Here is a 26426-nt window from a genome sequence, read left to right as displayed (position 1 = left end):
AGTCGCACAGCACCCATGCTATTGTGTTCTCATTGCTGTGTGGCTGCCCTGTTGTGTTGTTGCATTTGTGTGGCTGTACTGCTACAATCAGGCATTGTGTTGCTGTATGTACGTGTGTGTGTGTGTGTGTGTGTGTGTGTGTGTGTGACGAACATGCATGACAGTTATATCTGGGTGTTTCTATATCACTACCCATTTCCCAGGGCTGTTGTAAACAAACCCTAAAGTTCCAGAAGGACATGAAATATCAGAATTGTTGTATGCTTTGGCTATTTTATTGTTTACACAAAAACATGTCTCAGTTGTGTTGCTACCTATTTGCCTTATCTCTTTGCTATGTTATTGTGCTTCTTTTGTATCTTGACTCCCCCAGAAAAAATAAACTGGTCTCAGGGGTCTATAATTGTGCTCCCCTCAGGTTTAGGTTTTGTGTAGCCTCAAGGGTCCTGACACTATATATCAGTTTCCAGTTCTGGCTTAGGGCAGCCTCTCCTGCCTCCATTTTTGTCTGCAGGCCCACACCCTGGCACCAGTCCCAGGAAGAGCCTGAAAATGCCCAGTTTTGGGTGAGCCACATGAAGGTGACCACTTTTACAAGCAGATCACTAGGAACTTGTGCCAGTCCCCAGATGCCAGCCAGCAGATGCTTTCAGTCATGGCTGAAATAGATACAGCAAGCCAAGCCAAGGAGCTGGCTCTGGGCTGACTCAGAGAGGGCACAGGATTTGAAGAAAAATGAGTATTAACAACCAAGTCCATACTTTATCCCAAGGACAGGCTGCATGTATTGCTGGTCTATTTTTCTCACTAGGGGACGAATGAGGACAAGATGTATTCCACTGACACCCCTCCCCCACAACGTTCTGAATCAGGGTAAGGTGTCCATTGCCCAGCCTGGTCTCCTTCCATCTGGAATGGGGCCAGGGGTGACCCTTTGCAAAGTCAAGAAGTCATAAAACCATAGGATTTAGAAGTAGAAAAAATAAAATTTTAAAGCAGGAGTTCTTTTTTTTAAGGGGGCAGGGAGGCAACTGGGGTTAAGTGACTTGCCCACGTCACACAGCTTGTGTCAAGTGTATGAGGTCACTTAACCCCATTGCCTAGCAAAAACAAACAAACAAACAAACAAAAAATCTGCTTTAGGGATAATCCAGGACTACCCCCTCTTTCTAGTTGAGAAAAATGAGGTCGAGAGGGAAATGATTGGTCCTTGGCCATACAAGTAACAAAGGAGGGATGGGAACACCAGTGCTAGCTAGATCCACACTATGCTCTTTCTTCAGGCAATGAAGTCTAATCTGTGGCACCCCAATCTCCTTTTTCCTCATCCCCTTTTTATTTTATACCCATGATCATTTTTAAATGAATCTGATTGATCGACTAATCCTCCAAGCCCTGCTGAGAGAAGTCTGGGAAGAGCCAGCTCCAGAAGGTACCTATTTTTTCTAGTTTTGTCACTTTTTAATCACAAAGTAGTGCTCAGGGCTCACCCCCAGGCACTAGAAGCTTTCAAGGTGAGCTCCCGTAACAAGCTCCTATTTCTCCCTGAAAGGGATAGGGAGCTTCAGGCCATTAGCCGAGGGGACTCTTATACTACCCGAAGGTGACTAGAACCTGTTCGAATTTTAATTACTGGATTGAGTATCAAGTTGGCCCCAGTCAGGCCACTGAGCTGGTGGCTCTTATTGGATAGACTACTTGGAAGATCAGGAAAGGAGAGGGACATGAGAAGTACATGCAGCTGTGAACTGCCATGTTCCCCTTCCCTTTATTGGTGACCTTATCTTTGTTAAACACAGACCGGCAGTACCAGGTTTAAACTCTTGCCCCTGTTGCCTTGGTAGGGAACCGGTGTGGTAGGAGACAAAAGCACTACATTTGGGGCTAGGAAATCTCATTTTGAATCCCGGCCAGGCCAGTTATTCTCAACCATGAGGAAGCCATTTCCCCCATCTCAGCCTCTGATCTGGAAAATGAGGGAGCCGGATAAGATTAGGGGTCTTAACCTATTCTGTGTTCTGGACGCCTTCGGCAGCCTATGCAAGCCTTCAGATCCCTTTTAAAGGCATAAAATAAAATACACAGAATTACAATTGAAATATATTATATTGAAATACAGTTAGCAAAATGTTAAAAAAAAAAAAAAAAAAAAAAAAAAAAAGCTCCCGGACCTGCAGGTGAAGATCCCCTGGATTACAGGGACCCAGTAGGATTGCTTCCGGAGCAAAGATCTTTTGATCTAGAATGGCCCTCCAAAGTGGGCTAGAGGAGCATTTGACTGGGAATCAGCTTGGGCTCTCAGCCCAGCCTGAGAAACATGTTGTAAGCTATCATACAAATGTGGGCTGTAGAGATTGTTATAGGGAGTCCTTCCAGAGAGCGTTTGCAGAAACAGCAGGAGAAACGGGAACGAGCACCTTGGCCAGAAGCTAAAGGGTCGCCAGCAGGTGTCTAACATTTGAAAGATCAGAGCTGGGACTGATCCACATGGGTAAAGGGAGTTTACCAATGAGGATGAAGTCTGAGGGTCCGACTTAAAGACGTTGAGGGAGCAGCCTTCTAACCTATTCTAGTCTGTTATTCAGTCTTCTTAACTTCTTCTCAACAAACCTCTCATCTAAGTTTAGAGTCCAAGGCCCTATTCACCCAACTTGAGATCTGATTGGAGAATCATTTAACCTCCCTGAAGCCTACAAAATCAGGCTCCCGAGTCCCTGATGTGTTGTATGAACTGGGAAAAAAAAAAAAGGATTTATGGTTATTTGTTGGATATTCACAAAGGATATTCACAAAGGAGTCAACTCAAACCAGCTCATGAGAGCTGATTGTTAAATTTTCAATAAAAGTACCTCGGAAATTGGTAGATACTACAGGCTTGATATGGTTTTGTTGATTGTTTAGACTTACGAACCTGATGGAGAGAATGTTAATAATGCACACTAAACTTGAAAGCGGGTCCTGTTTTTTTAAGAGAGCTGGTTGTTAAACATTTACAAGCACAGTTGTGGGCATTGGTCCATTTCTAAAGTGTCTGGACTCTGAACAGGGTATGTGAGTGTGGAAAAATACTAACACATCCAATAGGTCCAATGCGGATGCCTAACACCAAGGGTCATGGTTCCACTGTAGGCTCTTCCTATAACTTTTCCTAGACAGTCAGGGTTGAGGGTAGAGATCAAAGATGGTTTGGGCTTGAAGGACAGTATAAAGGAGATCGGATGTAATGAAGCCACCCCTGAGAGTCTAGGTGAGGCAAAAGAACTGGAGAAGTATGGAGGTGGCACGGTAGATAGAACGCTGGGCCCAGAGTCAAGAAGATCAAAGTTCAAATCTAGCCTCAGACACTTACTAGCTGTGTGATCCTGGGCAAGTCACTTAACCCTGATTTTCTCAGTTTCCTCAATTGTAAAATGTGGCTAATAATGGCACCTACCTCCTAGGGTTTTGTGAGGGTCAAATATGAAAACTGTGGAGCACTTAACACTGGGCCTGGCATATAGTAAGCACTATATAAATTATTGTTGTTGTTATTATTATTACATTCCCCACTCTCATACATTTTAAACTCCTGAAATCTTCCCTTCATATAATTTCTTCCAAAGACCAAAATACTTTCTAAATGGATGTAACAGTAGAAGAAACACTGGCCTTTATTTGAATATAGATGACTTATCTCCAATACTAAATGAATGCATGACTGATCAATTCATCTCTGCTCTCTGAATCTCATTTTCCTAGTCTGTAAAATGAGTGGAACTCTTCCAGTTCTAACATTCCACAAGTCTGTGTTTCTTCAGTCAACAGACCCAAAGTCAACTGACTATCTTTATCATTGCACAATCTTGACTCTAATCCCAGCTCAAAGATACTAATGAGGTCAGAGGGACCTCAGAGAGAGGAAGGACAGAATTTACATTACAGAATTAGGATTTAGACCCATTCAAATATGAGATTACCTGGTTTCACCCTTGACTTGTATAAAATAGCTGAGACACAGCCAAGGTCAGGGACCAAAGCCCAAGTCATCTGCAACTAGGACCTAGTGAGTTTTCCCATGACATTTGATGGCTAACTTGACCTACAGGACAGGTTCTGACCTGTCCCTCTCCAGGATAGAGGGGGCAGGGGAAGGGAATACACATTTATGGAGCATTATTATGTGACAGGCACTGTGCTAAGCACTCTACAGTTATCTCATTTGATCCTCGCAGCAACCCTGGAGGTAGGTGCTATTACTGTCCACATTTTCCAGATGAGGAAACTGAGGCAGAGAGAGGTTAGGTGACTTTCCCAGGGTCACACAGCTAGTAAATGTCTGGGGCTGGATCTGAACACAGGTCTTCCTGACTCTATTCGCTGAGCTGCCCAGGTAAAAAGAAGAGAAAGGAAGGGGTGGGGGAGGGACCAGTAACTGACTCCCAACTTCTCCACTACAGTTTTGTGTTCATTGAGAGACCCAAGTGCACCAGCCTACTCACTCACCTGTCCTGTCATCCACATCATCAAACTCCACCATGACGGAATGTCCATTATTAGAGATGCTTAGCGACATGCAGGACTCATAAGCCAGGACCAGGGGCTTCAAAGTAGGGTCATAGACAGCCCGACTGGAGACAATGTCGATGGGAGACTGGCGGTCCCCTTGGGCAATGGGGTATAACTTGTGCCATTCAGAGGGACCTGTGCAAGCAGGATACCAGAAAATAAGAGCATCAGCCCTCCACACCTTCTCTCACTCTGTCCCCTGTGTCCTCTCCTACCATCCCCACCTGTTGGTATCCTACCTCTCCTTCAAGGACCAGCTGAAATGCTATTACCTCCAGGAAACTTGCCAAAATCCTCCCCTAAGGAAGCAACATCTCCTTGCTCTGCCTTCAGAGTAATTCTGAACTCCTCCTTTGGACTTCTATTCTAATGTATATCATATATGTCCATGTGCCAAGCTGAGACTCTCTACCAGACTGGAATTTCTTATTTATCTTTCTATTTTTCCCAGTACACGCACAATGCATTGCTATTATTGGTTACTTAAGAGGCATATCATGGGACAATTTGGGTAGGACCAGGGTTGTTCTCTCCGAAGTCATCTCCCCCATTCAGGACAGCTCAAAATATCCATTCTGTCCTTTAACAGCCCATGATGGTAGTGAGCATTGTCAGGTTATGAATTAGGTTTTAGCCTGACTGCCATTAACACACTAGGACCTTGAACTTTTCTGATTGAGGCAGTTAGGTATCACAGCAGATAGAGCACTGGGTCTAGAGTCAAGAAGACTGGAGTTCAAATTCTACCTCAGATCCTTACTAGCTGTGTGACCTTGGGCAAGTCTTTTGACATCTGCTTACCTCCGTTCCCTCAACTATAAAATAGGGATAATAACAGCACCTACCTCCCTGTTTTTGAGAGGATTATATGAGTTAATAATTGTAAAGCACTTAGCACAGTACCTGGCTGGGTTCTTTGGGCTCCAGATCCATTGCTCTTTCCATCAATTCTGGTGACAGGTTTAGGGGAATGGAAGCTTTGATTACAATGAGGTTTTGGTTAAGCTGTGGATTTGATTTCTCTAGAATACCTTGCTCACAGTAGACATTTAGTAAATGTTCATGCAGTAAACTTGCAATATGTCTACTCTCCTAGGGTCATAGGAAACCTGGTACTCATGAGGGATTCCTTCAGTGAGGAAAAGTCCAGTCCAGGATGATCTCCCCATGGATACTCTATAATCTGAGCAGTGTTAGGGACTCACCATCTAGGATAAGGAAGGACAGACAGATTGCCTGTGTTCCATCATTAAATCCTCATCTACTCTTAGGTTGGTTTTCACTCTTGGGAAAGTCATTGTATATGGCTTGGTCTTCAATATAAGTGAATGCACATCCACACCTGGGCACACATATGTACACTCTCAGGAAGGCATATTCAGCTTTGAAAAACACCCAAGAACAGTCACTCGGCAAGCATGTATCAATGTTCACTTGTTCATACCCACACATACACAAATAACACAATTTATGTAAGGCTTATTGGTAACAAGGGGAACATTGCCTCACTTGATCTGCACATCAGACCCCGCCACCCCCCACCCCCATTTTACAAAGGCGGAAGCTAAGCTTTAAACCAGGGTCTACATAGTCCAGAGCTATTAACCTACAAGTACCTCCTACAAGACACCTGTGCTCCGGCATATAACCAAGCATTCTAATGCCTTGCCTTACGTGTATGCACACATACACACACCTATCAAGCATATGTTAACACAAATGCAAACCTTTGCACACAATGGATCATACAGGTAGGTAGATATACTCATTTAAATCCACACCTTCCTGCCTCTTACCCACATCCAGGTGTTTGTACCCAGTCACACGTAATTCACACAGAAAGTCCCCAAACAATGCCCCTCCAGCCTCCCCCACACAAACCCACCTGTACAGGAAGGCTCATAACACTTGTCTCCCTACTGGCTCCCTGACTCTGAGGGTCTGCCCTTGGGACGTTTTCTAAGACTCCATGGGGAGAACATCCTTCTATGACTATTTTTACCAGAGGCTGGTGGGGCTTCCTCCCTCTCCCCCTTTTTAGCTTTATAAGTTTTCCTGGGGAAGCTGTGGCAAGTGCTAGGATTCAGATCAGATGTGCATGACTCAGATTCTCACAGCTCCTGCCTCTCTGTTTATTTTTAAATCCCCCTTTTTTTTGGCCTGCTGTAAATCGTCTCCCAGGAAAGCAGCTCCTCTGATGAGGCTCCCCACCCTGAAAGGGCAGAGCTGAGCAGGGCTACAGGCCATCCTGCTCCTTGGTGGGTGCTGGTGACTCTGTTGATGAGTACCTGTTGTGCTGCTCTGACGAAATGAGCAGGGCAGGAAAACGATGTCAACCCAAACTCCCCCTCCCTGAGTGCAAGGGAAGCTCAGAGTGGAAACATACCCACGCTGGGCCTAGATCAGGTGAAATCAACATGCTCTTAGGTATGAACTCTCTGTACTCATTCCTTTCTGATTGTTATTGCTGATCTCCATCTCATTTGCATCTCTTTCTTTATTTCTGTCCTTGTTTGCTTTTGTCATCCTCTTTGTCTCTCTGTCTCCATCTCTCTCGTCCTTTTCCCTATCTTTCTTTTTGTCCATTTCTCTCCTTGTGTTTGTCTTTCTAACCCTCTCCATGTACCTCTATCTCTTTCCCTACCAGTCTTTCTACCTCTTTCTCTTTTCAGACACAAGTGGACTTAGGGCCATGGCTATACCATCCACCCCCATGCCCCCAAAAGCCCAGAGTTAAAGTGGAAGCCTTGACATATTTTCCACTGATGATCTCGGTACCACACGTTCCTTCCTAGTTAAAAATGACCCATTCCTACTCTCTGGCTCACATTCTCCATCTTCCTCTTTTGTCCCCTTTTCTCCCCCAGTCCTTGACTGAACCCCTAAATGTATTTTTCTTCCCAGAAAAGGACCCAGTCAGATGCACACCCTCTCACACACTGGGGGCCTGCCTTCCAGGATAGGCAGGATCCCCCTCTTTCCCACTCCCATGACCCCTCCTCTTCAGAAGGCTGCCAGGACAACATGTGTTTCAATGAGTTCTCACTCCCAGATAGCTAGGGGCCAACTCAGGTTTGGGCTTCTGCAGGCTGGGCCCCCTCCCCCAATTCTACCCTGGTTGGCATGGGAGGTGGGGGGAGATGTTCTCTGTAGGGCTGAGGCTGGGTGCCGAAAGAGGAGCGAAGTGTAGCTCAGACTTTGCACCCACTTAGCTGTGTCCTGGTCATCTTGGGAAATGGAGTTTGGGGTCATAAGAGCATAAAATGTGATATAGAGCTTTGAGATTATCTAGCCCAACCTCCTCACTTTAAAAACAGGGAAACTGAGACCACAGAAGGAAAGTGACTTGCCCAAGGTCATACCAAGGGGGTAAAGAGGAATTCTGGGTCCTGGCCAAAGAACAGATCTGAGGAAGTGGATCTGGATTGAGGGGAGGGCGGGGAGGTGAAGAAGGGAACTAGTTCCCATCTGAAAGTAGGGTACAGATTGGGAATGGAAGGTCTGGGAGTCCAGCAAGAGACTGAGGGCACAGGCTTCCAAACCAGGGTAGGAAGGAGTTGGTCTGGAGTCATGCCTGGGGGAGGGAGCCAGAGGATATCTAGGAGGTGAAAGAGGCTCTGGGGCATGAGCTTGGGAAGCGGGGGCGGAGATTCCTGGGTCTCCGTTAGGCACAGAAGCAGGGAATCCAATCCCCGCTGAAGGTGGGAGGTCCCGGGTCCTGCCTGGAAGCAGGAGCCCTGGGTTCACGCGGCACTTAGGAGGGGAAGAGCCAAGGGTCCAGGGGCCTACATTTCGGGACGGGAGTACCATGTCTGTCTTCCTACCGTCCTCCTGGCCGTAGCCCCAGCCGTGGTGGCCGGTCATACCGCTGCCGCTGCCGTAGCCGCTGCGCACCTGTCTTGGCTATAGCTCCGGCTCCCGAGGCTCGCTCTGCGCGGAGCCGCCGCTGAGCCCCAGCTTAAAGCCTCCGGCGGTTTGGCTGCGGGTGGAGATCCTTGGGGACCCGCCTCCCGCACGCATCCTGCCCCACCTCCTCTCTCCTCCCCCCCTGCGGGGCCAAGGGCTGTGAAGTTGGGGAGATAATGGGACAGGGACTGGAGAAGGGGAGGAGGACTTTTAGCCGCATCCGAGAGAGGCTGGTTGGGCACGTCTTTCCTAGATTGGGGGAGCTCTGAGGGGTAGGCAAATTTGCAGGTGGAGGGAAGAGGGGTGGTGGTAAACAGCTGCCGATGTGGTATGACTTGAGTAACTTCAGGCAGAAGTCATCAAAAACAACAAAAAACAAAACAACCCCCCCTTCCCTCAATATCCCAGGAAACTATCTGTTATCTAAAATTTCGCCATTAGAGATTCATTTATTGGGTTGGATCCTAAGGCTTTTTGGATCCCATAATTCTATTATAAATGAATGAATAAAGCATACCTAGGAGTGATGACACTTTAAACCTCTCTCTTTGAGTGACAAGTCATTGAGAGAAACGTTTCCTTTATGGGGGATGGGTCAGAGGACAGATGCCAGAGAGGGGGAACCTTATTAAATGTATATGGGAGAGCCCTGGAAACAAACTTCACTGGCCTTCCATTTGGAGGAAGTTGGAAGATTTTGGGAAAAGTCAGATCCAGACTTCATCCCCTCAGGATTCCCTAGAAAGGCAAAGCCCATTCCTAAAGAGGGGAAGTCAAAGATTCTGATGAGAGGGCTTCACTTTTGCCACTAAGAGGGGTTTGGGATCAAAAGAAATAGTTGATATGTCTGGGCCACTTGGAATCAAAATTTTAAAGCTGGACAAACATAAGATCATCAGAGCCAGAAAGGACCTTAAGAATTCAGAATGTTAGATACAGAAGTGATCATAGAGATCATTTAATTTGACAAAATTGTTAATGTAATTGTTAATATGACAGAAATTGTCAATACCAAATGTACTAAGGTCTGCCACTCCCTTAAATGCTCCATGTAATGTCAAAACTTCAGTCCTGTATTTGCATTCCTACTCTTAAGATATTTACTCTTGATTAGGTTGAGCTGATTAGGTCCCCCCATCCAGAGATCTTGCCTTGTGGGGGAACCTGGTTCCAGCTGGATTTAGGCCTTTGATGTCCTTGCCCCTTTCCATTAGGATTTGTGAAATGAAGGGCAAAACAGCCAGAATGAAGTGATTTTTCCTGTCCGGATTGCCAAGGGCCATTAAGGTCTCCTGACCAGGACTTGCTACCTCACTTATCTCCTCCCCGTGTTCTCCCCAAACTATAAAAACTTTTTTATGGCTCTCTTTGGTTGGGAAATCCACTGGACATCCCACAGGGCAGCAGGTCTGCTACCCTGTTATCTCAAGTAAAGATACTTTAATCCTCAACTCCTGGTTTTGACTTATTTTAGGACTTGATAAGTTCAACCATCTCATTTTACAGCTGGGAAAACTGAGGCTTGGAGAGAGGTAGTGACTTTCCCAAGATCATACAATGTTTGCTATAGCCTGGGTTAGAACTCATGCCTCTCTGTTGGGGGCGGGGGGGGGGCAATTTTCTTTTGCCATCTTTAACAGAAATAATAGATAGCTAGGTGTCGAAGTTGATAGAGCACCGGCTCCGGATTCAGGAGGACCTGAATTCAAATGTGACCTCAGATACATAACACTAACTGTGTGACCCTGGGCAAGTCACTTAACCCCATTGCCTAGCCAAAATAATAATAATAATAATAATAATAATATGAAGACCTGTTCTTTCTATATAGTCTTAGAGATCCAGCAAGAGAAAAATCTAAATGATAGAGTAGGGAGTAGGGTGGGGTGAAGGGAAGGGACCAGAAAGATAAGAGGGGTAGAGAGTCTAACCAGAGAATAAACTCTATGATGGCAGGGTCGGGGCTTACTCATCTTTGTGTTTTCCCCAGGGTTCAGCATAGGACTCCAGGCAGACTAGGATCTTAATAAATATTTTGTCAGTCAATAAATATTTATTATGTGCCAAGAACTGTGCTAAACAGAGCTGGGGAATACAAAAAGATGCAAAAAATAATCCCTGCTCTCAATCACTGAGGGCTCATTATCTAATGGAAGAAATAACAAGCAAACAATTTGTTGAATGGAACTGAATTGAGAAACTGACAAAAATGAAGGCATCTAAGGAAGGGTGGATTTGTGCAAATTAGAGTAAGAAGGTAGAACTATGTAAATAAAGGAGGAGGTAGAGTCCAAACTGTGGGCTGTGTAGGAGAGGATCATAGAATATTCCAGCTGGAATGGACCTTAGAGATCATAGTGCAGTGGACAGGGTGATGTATGTGGAGTCAAAAGACCTCGGTTCAAGTTCTGATTCTCCAACTTACTTATTGTGTGACCTTAGGCAAGTCGTATAAGTTCTCTGGGCCTCAGTTTCCTCATTTGGAAAATGAAGGAGTTGGGATGGATGACTTCTAGTTCCATTCCTTCATTTTACTCAGGAGGAAACTGAGGCCTAAAAAAGGGAAATGTCTTACCTAGAGTCACACACACTCGGGGTGGAGAGGGCGGGGTAGTTTAGTGGTGTAGTTGGGACAAAAACCCAGTGTTTTTGATCGTCCAACTCAGTGCTTTTTCACTGTACCAGGCTGCTCCTCTAGAAGAAGGCAGACTCTTGGATGGGAACTAAGTAAAGGGAGGGCTGTGGAAGGCCTGTAAGCTGAAAGTCATCTCTATGCTTTGTTACCACATCAGAGAATTCTACAAGAGACAGAAAAATTCCATGGTCTTCTCGAAGTGGATAGGATGCTAGGCTTGAAGCGGGGAAGATTAATCTTCTTGGGTTCAAGTCTGGCCTCAGACATTTACTAGCTGTGTGACCCTGGGCAAGTCACTTAATCCTGCTTGCCTCAGTTTCTCATCTTAAAAAAAATGAGTTGGAGAAAGAAATGGCAAACCACTCCAGCGTCTTTGCCAAGAAAACCCCAAATGGGGTCACAGAGTCGGACGCCATTGAAACAATAGAACTACCTCCATTCAGTCTCAGAAGACAACAGATAGCCCAGCCCAGCAGCCCTGCCTTTGGTGGCAGGCAACCCACCCACTGCCTCCCACTCACCTGAGTATGTGCATCTGTGCTGACAAAAGAAAGAGAGAGGAAGAGAGAAAAGTCATCAGGCTCATTTAATTATTTAATGAGGCCTCATTATCATTCCATTAATCACCCTCTGACAATAATAGCCCAAGGGAAAAAGTCCTGCAGGATAAAGTCCATGAAAATTGCGGGTTAATAGAAAAAGGTGGTGCCCAAACCATGTATTTAATCTGGAGGTAAAATGAGGTATCTTGAAGGTAAAGAATTCACACCGGTTGCAAAAGGTCTCCTTAACTAGGACTTTGACACTAGGTTTGTCATGGCTGGACATGGCCACCTTAAGGCCAGAACCTGTTGTTAATCTTAATGTAGTTAGAGCTAGGCGGATCCTTCTTCCTAAATGGAAGCCAGCTCTTCCCCTTCCCACCCACCCCTCTCCCCATCTCAATCTTATTTTTCCTATTCTTTTTTCTTCTCTTCCTCTTTTTCTTCTAGACCTGCCCAGTCCCACCCCCTATTTTTCCACTGTCCCTCACCAAGATAGTATCGCGTCCATAAATCTAGAGTACAAAGACCAATCACGTCTCCAGGGGGCAGCTGGATTAGAGAAGGGGGAGGTGAAGCAGGCCTGGGAACACCAGTCTAGAATCTGAGAATTGTGGAATCAAGAGGTAGGAAATGGCTCAAAGGTTATCTACTGCAGTACAACCTCTACTCAGTACAAATATCCCCTCTACATCATTCCTGACAGCTAGAAAAATATTAAACTGAGCACCAAGGAGTCCTAGGTTCAAGCCCTAGATCTGATGTTTGCCTATGGTAGGACACTCCTAGATCTGATGGAGATGAAGTGTTTGTGGAAAACAGTGGGGAACAGGCACTAGGGAAGAAAAGCGTGGGGACCTAACCACGGATTAGGGGTATGTGCACTAGTTAAACAGCTAGGATCTAATGCCTTTCTGCTTATCTAAAGAACTTCACACTTGGGACAGATAATCTTTTGTTTTGATGAGCCTTAGCCCATTGAGCTAAGACTGTCAAACTAACAAACAGCCACTGCTTGAGGGGAAAATAAATCAAGGAAAGGTTCCTCTTTCCTCTAGTCTGCTGGTGTTTTGGCTCAGTGAGTTAGGAATGTTGTTCTCTAGAAAGACTCAAGTCTTTAAAACTAAAAGAATATGATAGAGACTGCTCTTCTCCTGAGGAAGAGATGGCTTTCTAGCCAAGGACTCTAGTTGTAGCTAGAAGCTGGCAGCAGAGAACAGCTCCACAACTCTGAGTCCAGAGGCATAGCCCTTAGGAGTGAGCGGCCAGCAGCAATCAAAAGACCAATGGAAAAGTATCTGAAAGAGAGAAAATGTCCAGTAAAGACAATTTATCTCATAGAGACCCTATACATCTGGTAGAGACAAAGTGCTTGTGGAAATCAATGGGGAGCAGGCACTGGAGAAAAAACATAGTGATATGACCAGAAGAAATCAGTAGCCCTACAGCTCCAGACGCATGAATTGCTCTTCATATGCTCTTCTCTATGTTCATTCTTCTCATGAATGGCATGTTTATCTGTAGAAACTGTGCCACAGGTTTATATTTTTTGTTTACTTATCAGTTTACATAATCTTCCTTTCCCCCAATAAAATATGAGCTCCTTGAGAATAGGGACTGTTTTGATGTTAGTTTTTTTTGTTTGTTTGTTTGTTTTTGTTTTTTAAATCCCTGGTGCCTAGAATACTGCTGGACACATAATGTTGTAGTTGTTTGGTCATTTCAGTTGTGTTCAATTCTTCATGACCCCATTTGGGGTTTTCTTGGCAAAGATTCTGGAGTGGTTTGCCATTTCCTTCTCCAGCTCATTTTTACAGATGAAGAAACTGACACAAACAGGGATAGGTGATTTGCCCGGGGTCATACAGTAATAAGTGTCTGAAATTGGATTTAAATTCAGGAAAATGAGTTTTCCTGACTCCTAGCCCAGTGCTCGGGCACATAGTAGATACTTTAAAAATCCTTATTGAGGGGCAGCTAGGTGGCACAGTGAATAGAGCACCGGCCCTGGAGTCAGGAGGACCTGAGTTCAAATCTGGCCTCAGACTAGACACTTACTAGCTGTGTGACCCTGGGCAAGTCACATAACCCCAATTGCCTCACTAAAAAAAAATGCTCATTGAATGAATGTTGTATGAACAGGTCAAGACTGTGAATGGGGGTGTAGGGAAATATTTTAATATGTTCAGAAAAACTTAATTATTAATTTGGTTTGAACCTAGCTTGAATGTGGCTAGATAGTGACTGACCTCAGAAATGGTCACAGGGAAGCCAAATTGCTGCAGAAAATGCTTAGATCCCACCCAGGACTTCAGTCCATCCAATGCTTGTGTTTTGGTTTTCCCCAATTTGAATGTTAATGCTTATGGATATATATCTTAATGTATATTGCCTGGGAACTGCCCTCTCTGCAAAATAGTTTAGCTGCTGCTTGGGGTTCAGTTCATATGCTGGAACTCTACTCCAAAATCTATATAATGTAAACTTTCCAGAGACTGAGGAGGGAGCCTTCTTCTGACTGGACAGAATAGATGGTGAAGTTCTAAAGTAATGAAGTTCTAAAATAATGAAACTAGGACCTCTCACAGCTGAAGTAAAAGAACTTACAAGTTTGTTTATAGTAAAGAATGAGATGGAGCCGATGGATTGTTTGGCCATTATTTTTGAAAATTAAGAAATTGTACCTGTTAACAGAGAGCAGCTAGGTGACAAAGTGGATAGAGCACCTGGCCTGGAGTCAGGAAGACTTGAGTTCAAATCCAGCCTAAGACACTTACTAGCTGTGTGATGCTGGGCAAATCACCTCACCGTGTTTGCCTCAGTTTCCTCCTCTGTAAAGTGAAGTGGAAAAGAAAATGGCAAACTACTCCAGTATCTTTGCCAAGAAAACTCCAAAGGGAGTTACAGAGAGTTGGACATGACTGAAAATGGCTCAACAACAAAAACTTGTTAATAGTATGTACTGAAGTTATATCTCTGAGCCAGCTTCATAACAACAGACCTTAGATTTAGGGTTAATAGGCAATAAGGATGTCTTTTAGTCTTAAAGTAGCCATAGTTTTTTGGGGGTTTTTGAGTGAACTATTGTGTATTTACTTTATGTGTGAAATGCCAGGATGTGATTATTCCTAATTTCTAAGTAACTGAATCTGAACTAGAAAGAATAAACAAGACAAGGTTTTATATGTGCCTATATGTGTTTATATGTTCTTATACAGCTATTGTTAACTGTTATTGCAACGTGACAAAAACAATAATAACTAACCCTAAGCTAAGCTTTTGTTATTTGAGGTGAAATCTCTTGGGATTGTGATTAGGTATTATTCTGAGTTTTTATTTCAGGTATGATTGTCTGAATTGTTACTAAGACATTAAGTCCACCATTGAAGGGAAATTCCTCGTACTGCTCAAAGGGAGGACAGTCTGAGAACTGCTATAGAAAAGCTGAGGGGATGACCTAGGGGAATATATGAGCCTCTTGACTCAGTTTTCCCATTGTGCTATTTCCTTTCTGAATAGGAAATTTCCCATCTAGTTAATTCTGAATCTGGCTGAGATACCTTGTGAATAATGTAGAACTTTGCTGCAAAATTGGCTATTAACTATGACTTTTACCTGAACTCAAACAGAACTAAGGTAGTTTTTACCCTGTTACACTTATGTCAGGTCAGTCTGTGCGTCCTTTAAGGGACAGCTATAACTAGACAACTCCAAAAGACTCATGATGGAAAATGCTATCCACATCCAGAGAAAGAACTATGGAATTTGCTCTCCTTTTCTTTTGTTGTTTTGTTTTGATTCTTCTTCTTGTGGCTCCTCTCATTGGTTCTAATTCTTCTTTACATCATGACTAATGTGAAAATATGCTTAAGATGAACGTTTTAAGTAGAGCCTATATCAGATTGCACGCAGTCTTGGGGAGGGGGAAGGAGAGGGAGAAGGAGAAAATTGGAAATTCAAAATCTTATGGAAGTGAATGTTGAAAACTAAAAAGTAATAAATAAATTGTTTAATTAAGAAGAAAGAAAAAATATTGCTATAACTATGTATCTCTTTTTTCCTTTCATAGTGAGTTACTATGATCATAGCAGGTAATCTGTAGTTTTTGTTTTTGTACTACCAAATCTATGAATTAATAGATTAATACTAAAACATTTCTGAATTATTATCATAGGATACAAGTTCGAAAGATCTTAATGTTTTTAATCTGAATTTGTGGTTAAGTTCCCATCCTAAGCAACTAGATACATGAGTTCTTAAGTTTGCCATTCCCTAAGCATATATTCGTATATAAGATTAAGTCTTTAAAGTATCTCATTTTTTCAGGATGATATAAAGATATCCTCAAAAAAGGGGGAAGGGTGTGATAAGATAAAGATATAAAAGTTTAAAATTTTAATGGATTAGTAAACTTCACTTTGAGAAAACAAGATTAGATTATTTTCTCTAAGAACGAGGTACTTCTGATTATGCAGCTTATGATCACAATATCACACCTCTTCAGACACTTTTCTGGAAGCAGCACTGAAAGAATGTGAAGTTGGTTTGTTTGAGGAACATTTTCTTTGAGAGAGAGAGAGAGGGAGGGAGGGAGGGAGGGACGGAGAGAGAGAGAGAGAGAGAGAGAGAGAGAGAGAGAGAGAGAGAGAGAGAGAGGGAGGGAGGGAGGGAGGGTGGGAGAGAGACTTCCAAACTAGGGAGAGGAGTCAGGAGATGAAAACCTTTCCAGGTTGTGTTGGGTTGGAACTGTTAAGCTAAATCCAAAGAATCTCAAAAAAAAAAATCCTTTTTTTTTAAAGGCAATTGGGGTTAAGTGACTTGCCCAGGGTCACACACCTAGTAAGTGTCAAGTGTTTGGTCTGAGGTTGGATTTGAACTCAGGTCCTCCTGACTTCAGGGCCAGTGCTCTATCCACTGCACCACCTAGCTGCTCCCCCACCCACCCACCCACCCACCAAAATTCTTATAAGTAGTTAACTCCTTGGCTTCTATGTTGGGGAAAAGTGGGTGTCAAAGACTAGTTTCTGAAGGACAGTGGTTGTTTGTGCTATGCAAACTTCCTAGGCAGCTCTGGCTGGGAGTAGAGATCTCTGGATCCTTGAGCAGCTGTGTGTGTGTGTGTGTGTGTGAGTGTGTGTGTGTGTGTGTGTGTGTGTGTGTGTGTATAATTATGTGTATGTATGATTGACTTTCAAATGTTTCTTGAAGTTTCTGATAATATTAAGAGACAGAAGGGCCCTTCTGGATTAATTTAAGATTCTTCCTTCACCTGGCATTGTCCATATCAGGAACAGGGTTCAAGTAATGATGTAAAGAAAAAACAGTGTGTAAAAAAGGAAATTCTCTGAACTTTCAGGTAAATTATGAGTTCTTAATTTGATGTTCTTATAGCTCTGTTTTTAATTAAGTTAGTTCTATAAGATTTGAGCTGGTTTTCACCACATGAACTAGTTTCTGGAAAACCAAATTCTCAGAGACTAATTGTGTGACCCTGCACAAGTCACTTAACCCTGTTTGCCTCAGTTTCCTCATCTGTAAAATGAGCTAGAGGAGGAAATGGCAAACCACTCCAGTATCTCTGCAAAGAAAACTGCAAATGGGGTCACAGACACAACTGAAAAACAACTGAACAACACTCATTCCTAGAATCCTTTCTACCTCTTGTCACCTCTAGCTCTCTTCAAAGCTCAGTTAAAGAACCACCTCCTTCAAAAGTCTTTTACTGATTCCCAGCTGCTAGGTGGCGCCATAGTGCACAGAACGCCAGTTCTGGAGTCAGAAAGACTCATCTTCCTAAATTCAAATCTGGCCTCAGACGCTTACTAGCTGTGTGACCCTGGCCAAGCCATTTAACAATATTTGCCTCAGTTTCCTCATCTGTAAAATGAGCTGGAGAAGGAAATGGCAAAGCATTCCAGTATCTTTGCCGAGAAAAACCTCAAATGGGGTCAGGAAGAGTCAGACACAACTGAGCTGAACCAAATTGTTTTGAGTCTTACTACTGGCAGATTTTTAGCAGTATTACTTAGGAAATCTCTGCAAATGACTTGGAACCAGAGGAGTGACTGTGCTAGAAAGAGCACCCTCTAGAGATACCCTGGAACAAGGACTATTCCAGAATTTCTAAGAGATGTTTCCAGAGACCATATGACTACATCTGACCTCTGGGACTCAAGATGAAGTATGCTGATTAAATGGACGTTGGGAATGGGTAATCAGTTGGTGATTATTATTGCATTGCTTTTAGCTTTAATGTTTCATTGTGTTTGTTGGCCTGCAAAAGGGGTATGCCCAAATTCCTTTTTTTTTCTTTTTGATTGTATGAGAATCAGGGCCATTCCTCCTGCAAGTTTTTGGTTAACTGAAAGCCTGTTTTCTGTTTATATTAACCTCACCTGACCAAAACATGACTTAGGGATTAATGAGGTTAGTCGTTTGACATGCTTCAAGTAGAATCCAAAGGGAAGTTTGAGCTTCCTAAAGTGATTTAGTTAATTGTCAGCTACCCCAGCTAACTGTGTAAGGTAGGATTTCTCTGATGCTGAGTTTTCTTGGTTACAGTGGTGATATATAAATCTCCCCTCTCAATCAATCCATTCTCTAAATGCAGTTTAATCTGTAGCTGGACTTAGTTACCTATAAAGCCTGTTTAAGGGTGTCTCCTTAAGGGATGGATGTCTGAGATTATGACTGTGCTTAACTAACTTTGTTCAGCTTTTATGACATTGAAGGAAGAATGGAATTATGATCTTTGTGATATTCCTGGCCACAGTGTACTTATTTTCTTGTGTAAGTTTAAGTCCATTGACTTACGGCCCCTGAGACTTATTTAAATTGATCCCTCTGATGATGAGACATTGGGAAAAGTTTGTCACCAAACTGTCCACTTAAAGGAATTCTGTCAAGCTCTAGATGAGATAGGTAGTGAGTAAGATACCATTGAGTTGGGTTATTTTAATGAACTCCCTTTGAAACCATAACCCATCTCCCTGCTTCTGGTATTATGCTCTCTGCTTCTGAGAATATTGGGTTTTAATAAGCCCCAAAGAGGGGATTGGAGGGGAATATTTTATGATATTGTTCAGAAAACCTTATTCATTAATATTGTTTGAATCTAGCTTGATGTGGCTAGAAATTGACTGACCTCAGAGATGCTCCAAGGGAAGCCAGAAGGCTACGGAGAATGCTTGGATCTCACCCAGGTTTTGAGTCCACCCAATGCATGTGTTTTGGTTTCCTCAAATGTGAATGTTTATACTTACTGATATACAGCTCAATGGACCTTGCCGGGGAACTGCCCTTTCTACAAAATAGCCTAGCTGCTACTTGGGGGTCAGTTCGTGTGCTGGAGCTCTTCTCTGAAACCTTATATAATGTAAACCTCCCAGAGACTGAGGAGGGAGCTTTCTTCCAGCTTTTCTCTTCTACCAAATGATCAAATAAATTTCTTTCTAAGACTATTTCAAATGTCTTGCATGACTATACATGTATAACCTATTTCAAATCACTTGCCTTTTCAACAAGGGGGGAGTGGAGAGAGGAAGAGAGAGGTTTTGGAACTCAAAATTTTGAAAAACAAATTTAAAATATTTTTATATGTAATTGGGAAAATAAAATATTAAAAAAAACTATTTCAGATTTTGGGGTTTGTTCTCATGACTAACTGATGGAAGTAAGGTCCAAGAAAAAGTAATGGACTGGGAAAACAGGGAGGTATAATGGGACTGAAGGTCAATGAAGTAGGGAAAAAATAGGTTTAGAAAGAGTGTGAAAGAGGGAGAGATCAAATGATAAGATCATCATTGGAGGGAATTTTGGCATTCTGAATAATGGAGGTGCAACAGTTATGAATGATGGTCACGTATGAAGGGTGGATCTGGAGGTCATGAACATTTAGGAGGTTGATAATCTGAGAGGGAAACGTGCTAATGGGGACATTGACATGTATATTGAAGTCCCTAACTATGAGATATTACAATGTCATACAGCTTATGACATGCCCATATTTAGAGAGTAGCTTTTATTATCTTTTCTTTCAGAGACTCCAATTTGAAAAAGAAATATAGCACCATAAAAACCTAAGTCCTGTGAAACTCTGAGATCTTGTTTTCCCATCATCTTCCTTCACTGAGTTAAAATTAGGAATGGCCAAGGAAGATTCATAAAGATTTATATAAGTATACTGCAAGTGCTATAAATTTTTATATACAGTAGGTACAAATAAATGTTTGACAATAGTGATAACTCAGCAACAATTTGTCATCATGGCTGAAGGAAAAAAAAAAGCCTTCCTGGTATAATCTGAAAAGCAACAAGATTCACAAAGAGGAAGAAATAACACAATTTTAGATTCTAGATTAACCGGTTTTTCCACAATATTTAGTGAACATTGAGTCCATATTAGGACATGGCAGAACAAAAAGTTGATAGGTTCTTAAGTTATCTTAACTGATAGTGGAGGACAAAAGTCACTGTCCCGTGGTCTTTTGCTTTGATCACACTCAATTTGTGGTGTTACATCCATTTTATTGGTAAGTTGGAGTGTGTCTAAAAGAAGGCCAGCAGGATGGCAAGAGATGGTGGACCAGGCCAAATGAAACCTGATTGAAGGAATGTGGATGTTTAGCCTTGAGAAAAGAATCATTAGTAAGAGAACATCTTGTCCAGTACCTGAAAGTGTCAGAGGGATGAGCTTGGTTTTGCCTGGTCCCAGAGGGCCAAACCAGGAGCACTGGGCAGACTTTAGCTCAATATAAAGCAGAACTTCTTTGTACAAAGTAAGCATTTAATAAATGCTTGTTGGATTGAATGAAGTTCCTAACTATTAGAAATGTCTGAAAATGGAACAGGCTGCCTCAGGAGAGGGTGAATTCTTTGTGACTAGAAATCTTCAAACATTATGAATTAACATCTGGAGATGGATTAAAGGGTGTTGATTTTGAAGAACTGTTGTTGGGCCCACAAGGGTGAGGGCACTATACTACTTCTTTCTCCACTAAAGGGACCCTCTGATCTGGATTCAGATAGTCAGACCAGGTTTGGGTTCAATCCCATGGAATTCTCACCCTTACTTGGGGGAGAAGAAGATTAGGAGAATGACACTAGGTTCCCTTTTTTCATATTCTTCAACTTGTAAAATTCCCACACCAGCACCCTTGGGACAAATTATTTAAATCTTAGGTTTAGGGTTATGTCTAGGGTTTCCCCAAAATGGGGAGTTAAAAACGTATTCAATGTATAATATGAATTAAATAAAGGACAGGTATTAATTTCTATACAATAAAGGAATGCTAACCATGGAATACTCAATTTTGACAAAAATAAACTTAAAGCAAGATTCAGCAACTTAACTTATAATTAGTGTTACAATCTGCTGGGATACTTAATTTCATCAGACCTACCATAAAGCAGTTTGTGGGATGGGTGGAGAACCTGCAGCCTCAAGGTCACATGTGGCCCTCTAGGTCCTCAAGTGTGGCCCTTTGACTAAATCTAAACTTCACCAAACAAATCCCCTTAATAAAAGGATTTGTGCTGTAAAACTTGGACTCAGTCAAAAGGCCGTACCCAATGACCTAGAAGAACATATGTGGCCTCGAGGCCTCAGGTTCCCCACCCCTGGATAAGACCACTGATTAAGTATTTCTCATTATCCCTTCGCTCTATATTGTGCAAATAATTCCTGATATATCTTCTGGTAAAATAGTCAGGCTTGGGCCAATCTTCTTGGCTTTGGCCATTCTCTCCAACTGCAAAAGCTTCCTCTGCCACCAGTCAATTCAACTAATTGCACCCAGGACCTCTATGCCTCTCAAATGTATGAGGTTGTTTCCAAGCCTAGACACGGACATAGACACAGACCCTCTAGGTCTATGTTCAATCATTTATGCAGGAAAGGAAATAAGAAGCAGGAAAGTCATCTAGAAATTCAAGGGTAAGCTCACTTCATTCATTCCATACTCCCTGTGGAACAGCAGGGTAGGGAGAAAGAAAATCCTTTACCTTCCTCATAGGGTATATAAAGAAGAACACATAAGCAAGAAGACTTTCCAATGAGATCAGTAGTGAAGCGAGGATGTACATTATCACCTTTACTATTCAATATCGAACTAGAAATGCTAGCTAGAGCATGAGACAAGAAAAAGAAATTGAAGTTATAAGCATAGCCAATGAGGAAAAAAAAATCACTTTTGGCAGAAGATATGATAGTTCGCTTAGAGAACCCGAAGAGTCAACGAAAAAACTAATCAAAGCAATTAACAACTTCAACAAAGTTGCAAGATATAAAATGGACCCACACAAATCATTAGCATGTTTGTATATTACCCCAGCAGAAAGAGATAGAAAGAGAAATTCCATTTAAAATAACTATAGACAGTATAAAATACCTGGGAGTCTAAGTGCCCATAAACTATATGGATATAATTACAAAACACTTTTCACGTAAAGGAAGATCTAAATAATTGGAGAAAAATCAATATAGTAAAAATGACAATATGATCTAAATTAATTTATTTATTCAGTGTCATACTAATCAAACTATCAAATAATTACTTTGTAGAGCTAGAAAAATTAAGAATAAAATTCATTTGGTGGAACAAAAGGTTAAGAATATCAAGGTAATTCATGAGAAAAAAAAAAAAGAAAAGTAAGGGAGCCTGGCAGTACCAGATCTCAAACTATGCTATAAAATTGTAACCATCAAAACAATGTATTTGGTATTGGGTAAGAAATAAAGAGGTTGCTCAGTGGAACAGATTAGGTACACAATATACACAATCAAATGAACACAATAACCTAGTGTTTGATAAACTGAAAGATTCCAGCTATTGGGGCAAGAACTCACTATTTGACTATTTGGGAAACCTGGAATGCAATCTGGCAGAAACTGGGTATAGACCAACATCTCCCTCTTGCACTTTATACCAGGATAAGCTCAAAATAGGTTCATGATTTAGACATAAAGGATGATATAAGCAAATTAGGAGAGCATGGGAAAATGTACCTGTCAGATCTAGAATATGGGAAGAATTTTTTTTTTAATTAATTCATTTATTTTTAATTTTCAACATTCACTTCCATAAGATTTTGAGTTTTAAATTTTCTCCCCCTCCTTCCCCTCCTCTCTCCCCAAGATGATGTGCAATCTGATATAGGCTCTACATTTACATTTCTATTAAACATATTTTCACATTAGTCATGTTGTAAAGAAGAATTAGAACCAATAGGAGGAACCACAAGAAAGAAGAAACAAATAAAATAGAATGAAAAAAAGAGCAAATAATGTGCTTCGATCTGCATTCAGACTCCATAATTTTCTCTAGATGTGGACAGCACTTTCCATTATGAGTCTTTTGGAGATATCTTAGATCCTTGCATTGCTGAGAAGAGCTAAGTCTATCATTGTTAGTCATCACACAACATGGCTGTTACTGTGTACATTGTTCTTCTGGTTCTGCTTATTTCACTCTGCGTCAGTCCACACAAGTCTTTCCAGGTTTTTCTGAAGTCTGTTTCCTCATCATTTCTTATAGCACGATAGTATTCCATTACATTCATTTACCACAACTTGTTCAGCCATTCCCCAATGGATAGGCATCCCCTCAGTTTCCAATTCTTTGCCACCACAGAAAGAGCTGCTATAAATATTTTTGAACATGTGGGTCCTTTTCCCATTTGTATGATCTCTTTGGGATACAGCTCTAGAAGTGCTATTGCTGGGTCAAAGGCTATGTACGTTTTTATAGCCCTTTGGGTATAGTTCCAGATTGCTCTCCAAAATGGTTGGATCAATTCACAACTCCACCAACAATGCATTAGTGTTCCAATTTTCCCACATCTCCAATATTTATCATTTTCCTGTTTGGTCATGTTAGCCAATCTGATAGGTGTGATGTGGTACCTCAGAGTCATTTTGATTTGCATTTCTCTAATCAATAGTGATTTAGAGCATTTTTTCATATGACTATAGATAGTTTTAATTTCTTTCTCTGAAAACTGTCTGTTCATATCCTTTGACCATTTATCAATTGGGGAATGACTTGTATTCTTATAAATTTGACTCAGTTCTCCATATATTTTAGAAATGAGGCCTTTATCAGAGACATTGGTTGTAAAAATTCTTTCTCAGTTTTCTGCTTCCCTCCTAATCCTGATTGCATTGGCTTTATTTACACAAAAACTTTTCAGTTTAATGTAATCAAAATTATACATTTTGCATTTTATGATGTTCTCTATCTCCTGTTTGGTCATGAATTCTTCTGTTCTCCATAGATCTGACAGGTAAACTATTCCTTGTTCTCCCAGTTTGCTTATAGTATCAGCCTTTATATCTAAATCATGCACCCATTCTGACTTTATTTTTGTGTATGATGTAAGATGTTAAGGGAAGAATTTATGACCAAAAAGGAAATGATGAGGATCACTGGATGTAAAATGGATAGCTTTGATTACATTAAATTAAAAAGGTTTTGGACAAACAAAACATAGCCAGGATTAGAAGGAAAGCAGAAACTTGAGGGGAAAAAATTTACAGCAAATTTCTTTGATAAAGACTCATTCCTCATATATGTAGAGAAGTGAATCAAATTTATAAGAATAAGAGCCATTCCCCAACTGATAAATAGTCAAAGGATATGAATAGGCAGTTTTCAGAGAAGCAGTACAAGCTGTCAATAGTCATATGGAAAAATGGCCTAAGTCACTAATAATTGAGGAAATGATTTTTTTTTTAGGCAATTGGGGTTAAGTGACTTGCCCAGGGTCACACAGGGTCACAAGATCTTTATTCATTACGTCACATTGCTTCCTCAAAGAATTCACTTAACAGTAAGTGTTAGAACCAGATTAAATATTAATACCAGATCTAATTGCATCTAATTGTTCAGTCATCTTCTTTTTCTGTTTTGTTTTGTTTTTAGGCAATTGGGGTTAAGTGACTTGCCCAGGGTCACACAGCTAATAAGTGTCAAGTGTTTGGTCTGAGGCCAGATTTGAACTCAGGTACTCCTGACTTCAGGGCCGGGGCTCTATCCACTGTGCCACCTAGCTGCCCCAGGAAATGAAAATTAAAACAACTTTGTGGTATTACCTGATACCCATCACATTGGCTAAAATGACAAAAAGGGAAAATGACAAATGCCTGGCAAGGTTGTGGGAAAACAGGTATATTAATGCACCTCTGTCAGTGGAGCTGTGAATTGGTTCAGTGATTTGGAAAAACAATAAGTAACTTTGCTTAAAAATGTTATTAAATTATGTATGCTCTTTGACTCCTAAATACTGCTACTAGGTCTACACCTCAAAGAGATCAAAGAAAGAAGAAAAGGACCCATAAGTACAAAAATATTTAGAGCAATACTTTTTTGTGGTGGCAACCAATTGTAAACTCAAGAGATACCCATCAATTGGAGAATGGCTGAACCAGTTATGGCATGTGAATGTAATGGAATACTATTGGACTGTAAGAAATGATGAAGGGGATGGTTTCAGAAAAACCTGGGAAGACTCATATGAATCGCTGTTGAGTGAAGAGAACAATTTATACAGCAATAATGTAAAGATAATCAACTGTGAAAGACTCAGGAACTCTGATCCACACAATGACCAATCACAATTCCAAACAACTCATGATGAAACATACTATTGACCTCCAGATTGAGAGCTGGTGAACTCAGAGTGCAAACTGAAGCATGTTTTTTTCTAGCCTTTTTTTTTTTTTTAAAACATGGTTAATGCAAAAATTTGTTTTGCATGACTATAGTTATTTGTAATTACTTTTGTTTTTTCTTGCCTTCTCAATAGGTGAGAGAGGAAAGAGTAGTGAGAGAATTTGGAACTGAAAATTAAATTAAATTTTTTTAAAAAGAGCACACTACTTGCCACATGAGAGAGCTGAAGCCAGAAAGGGCAAGCTGGAAGTTGTGTAGCCATTTAAAATGTCCACTGAGTCATTGGCCTTTCCAACTCAGAAGCCAAAGAGGGGATCTATTTATCACTTCAAAGCACGCACACTCTTCAACAATGAGTTTCCATGAGAAGCAGTCAGAAATTCGTCATCATGTCTCTGTAAATTTCCAGAGATGCATACTCCCTGGAAGGGCCTTCAGTGTTTACCACCAGCCAATTCTAGCATTGTGTTAGGAGGTTGTATCAGATGACCTTTGATTTTTTTTTTCAGCTCTGTGATTCTATATTTTGATTTATAAGATATTGGGTTAATTTGGGTTTATGAACTAGGCTTATCACCAATGGTAAAGATAGATGAAAATCAGAAACTAAAAAACTTAATCCTACTTTAGTAAAGGGGGGGGGTCCAAAATTAGAAAGACTTTGCTGGAATATATACGTATAAAAGTCAGGAATGTGACTAGGCTGGTAGAAAAGACTTCACTCTGTTCTCTGGGGTTTGATCTCGTGTCATTCCTTCCTTTCCCTCCCCACACCTTCTTAGGAAAGCAAAACATGTTTTGGAATTGAGAAATTGGGAATCCTGGACTCCAAGAGCCTTGGAAATTTTTAGGAAAATTAGCATCTCCAAGGACGATGACTTGGTTTAGTCTAGGCCTGAGGCATCAAACACTGGGCCCACAAAACTCCTGAGCACAGCCTGAACCAGATTAAAATGTAATTGAGAAATATTTAACAAAATGAGTAAAATCATAATAAAGGATAGATAATGTTAATATGTGGTTTTCTAAGTCAATATGCACCCACAGAGATACATGTGGTTTAGTGACCCTCTATTTGAGTTTGATACTGATGTGGATAGGAGCTAAATCCCAAAAAGGAAAAACCCT

At 41.5% G+C, this 26426-nt stretch overlaps 1 protein-coding gene across 1 annotated transcript in view; it reads right to left on the bottom strand.

The window, feature by feature from the left end:
• The window catches only part of LOC114027936 (carbonic anhydrase 7-like), a 15144-nt gene extending 6718 nt beyond the window's left edge, over window positions 1–8426 (bottom strand). The window contains exons 1-3 of the mRNA XM_027842086.1: window positions 8370–8426; window positions 4483–4680; window positions 2172–2239 (exon numbers count right to left, since the gene is read on the bottom strand). Of these exons, the coding sequence (XP_027697887.1) occupies window positions 2172–2239; window positions 4483–4680; window positions 8370–8409 (306 nt within the window). The 5' untranslated portion in view covers window positions 8410–8426. The remainder of the gene's footprint in view (window positions 1–2171; window positions 2240–4482; window positions 4681–8369) is intronic.
• Window positions 8427–26426: the final 18000 nt, after the last annotated feature.

This window comes from Vombatus ursinus, unplaced genomic scaffold (genome assembly GCF_900497805.2).
Source record: "Vombatus ursinus unplaced genomic scaffold, bare-nosed wombat genome assembly UNPS02014864.1, whole genome shotgun sequence".
In the NCBI taxonomy this organism is placed as follows: Eukaryota; Metazoa; Chordata; class Mammalia; order Diprotodontia; family Vombatidae; genus Vombatus; species Vombatus ursinus.
Note: the sequence above shows the minus strand (reverse complement) of the source record. Positions and strands in the feature narration are given on the sequence as shown.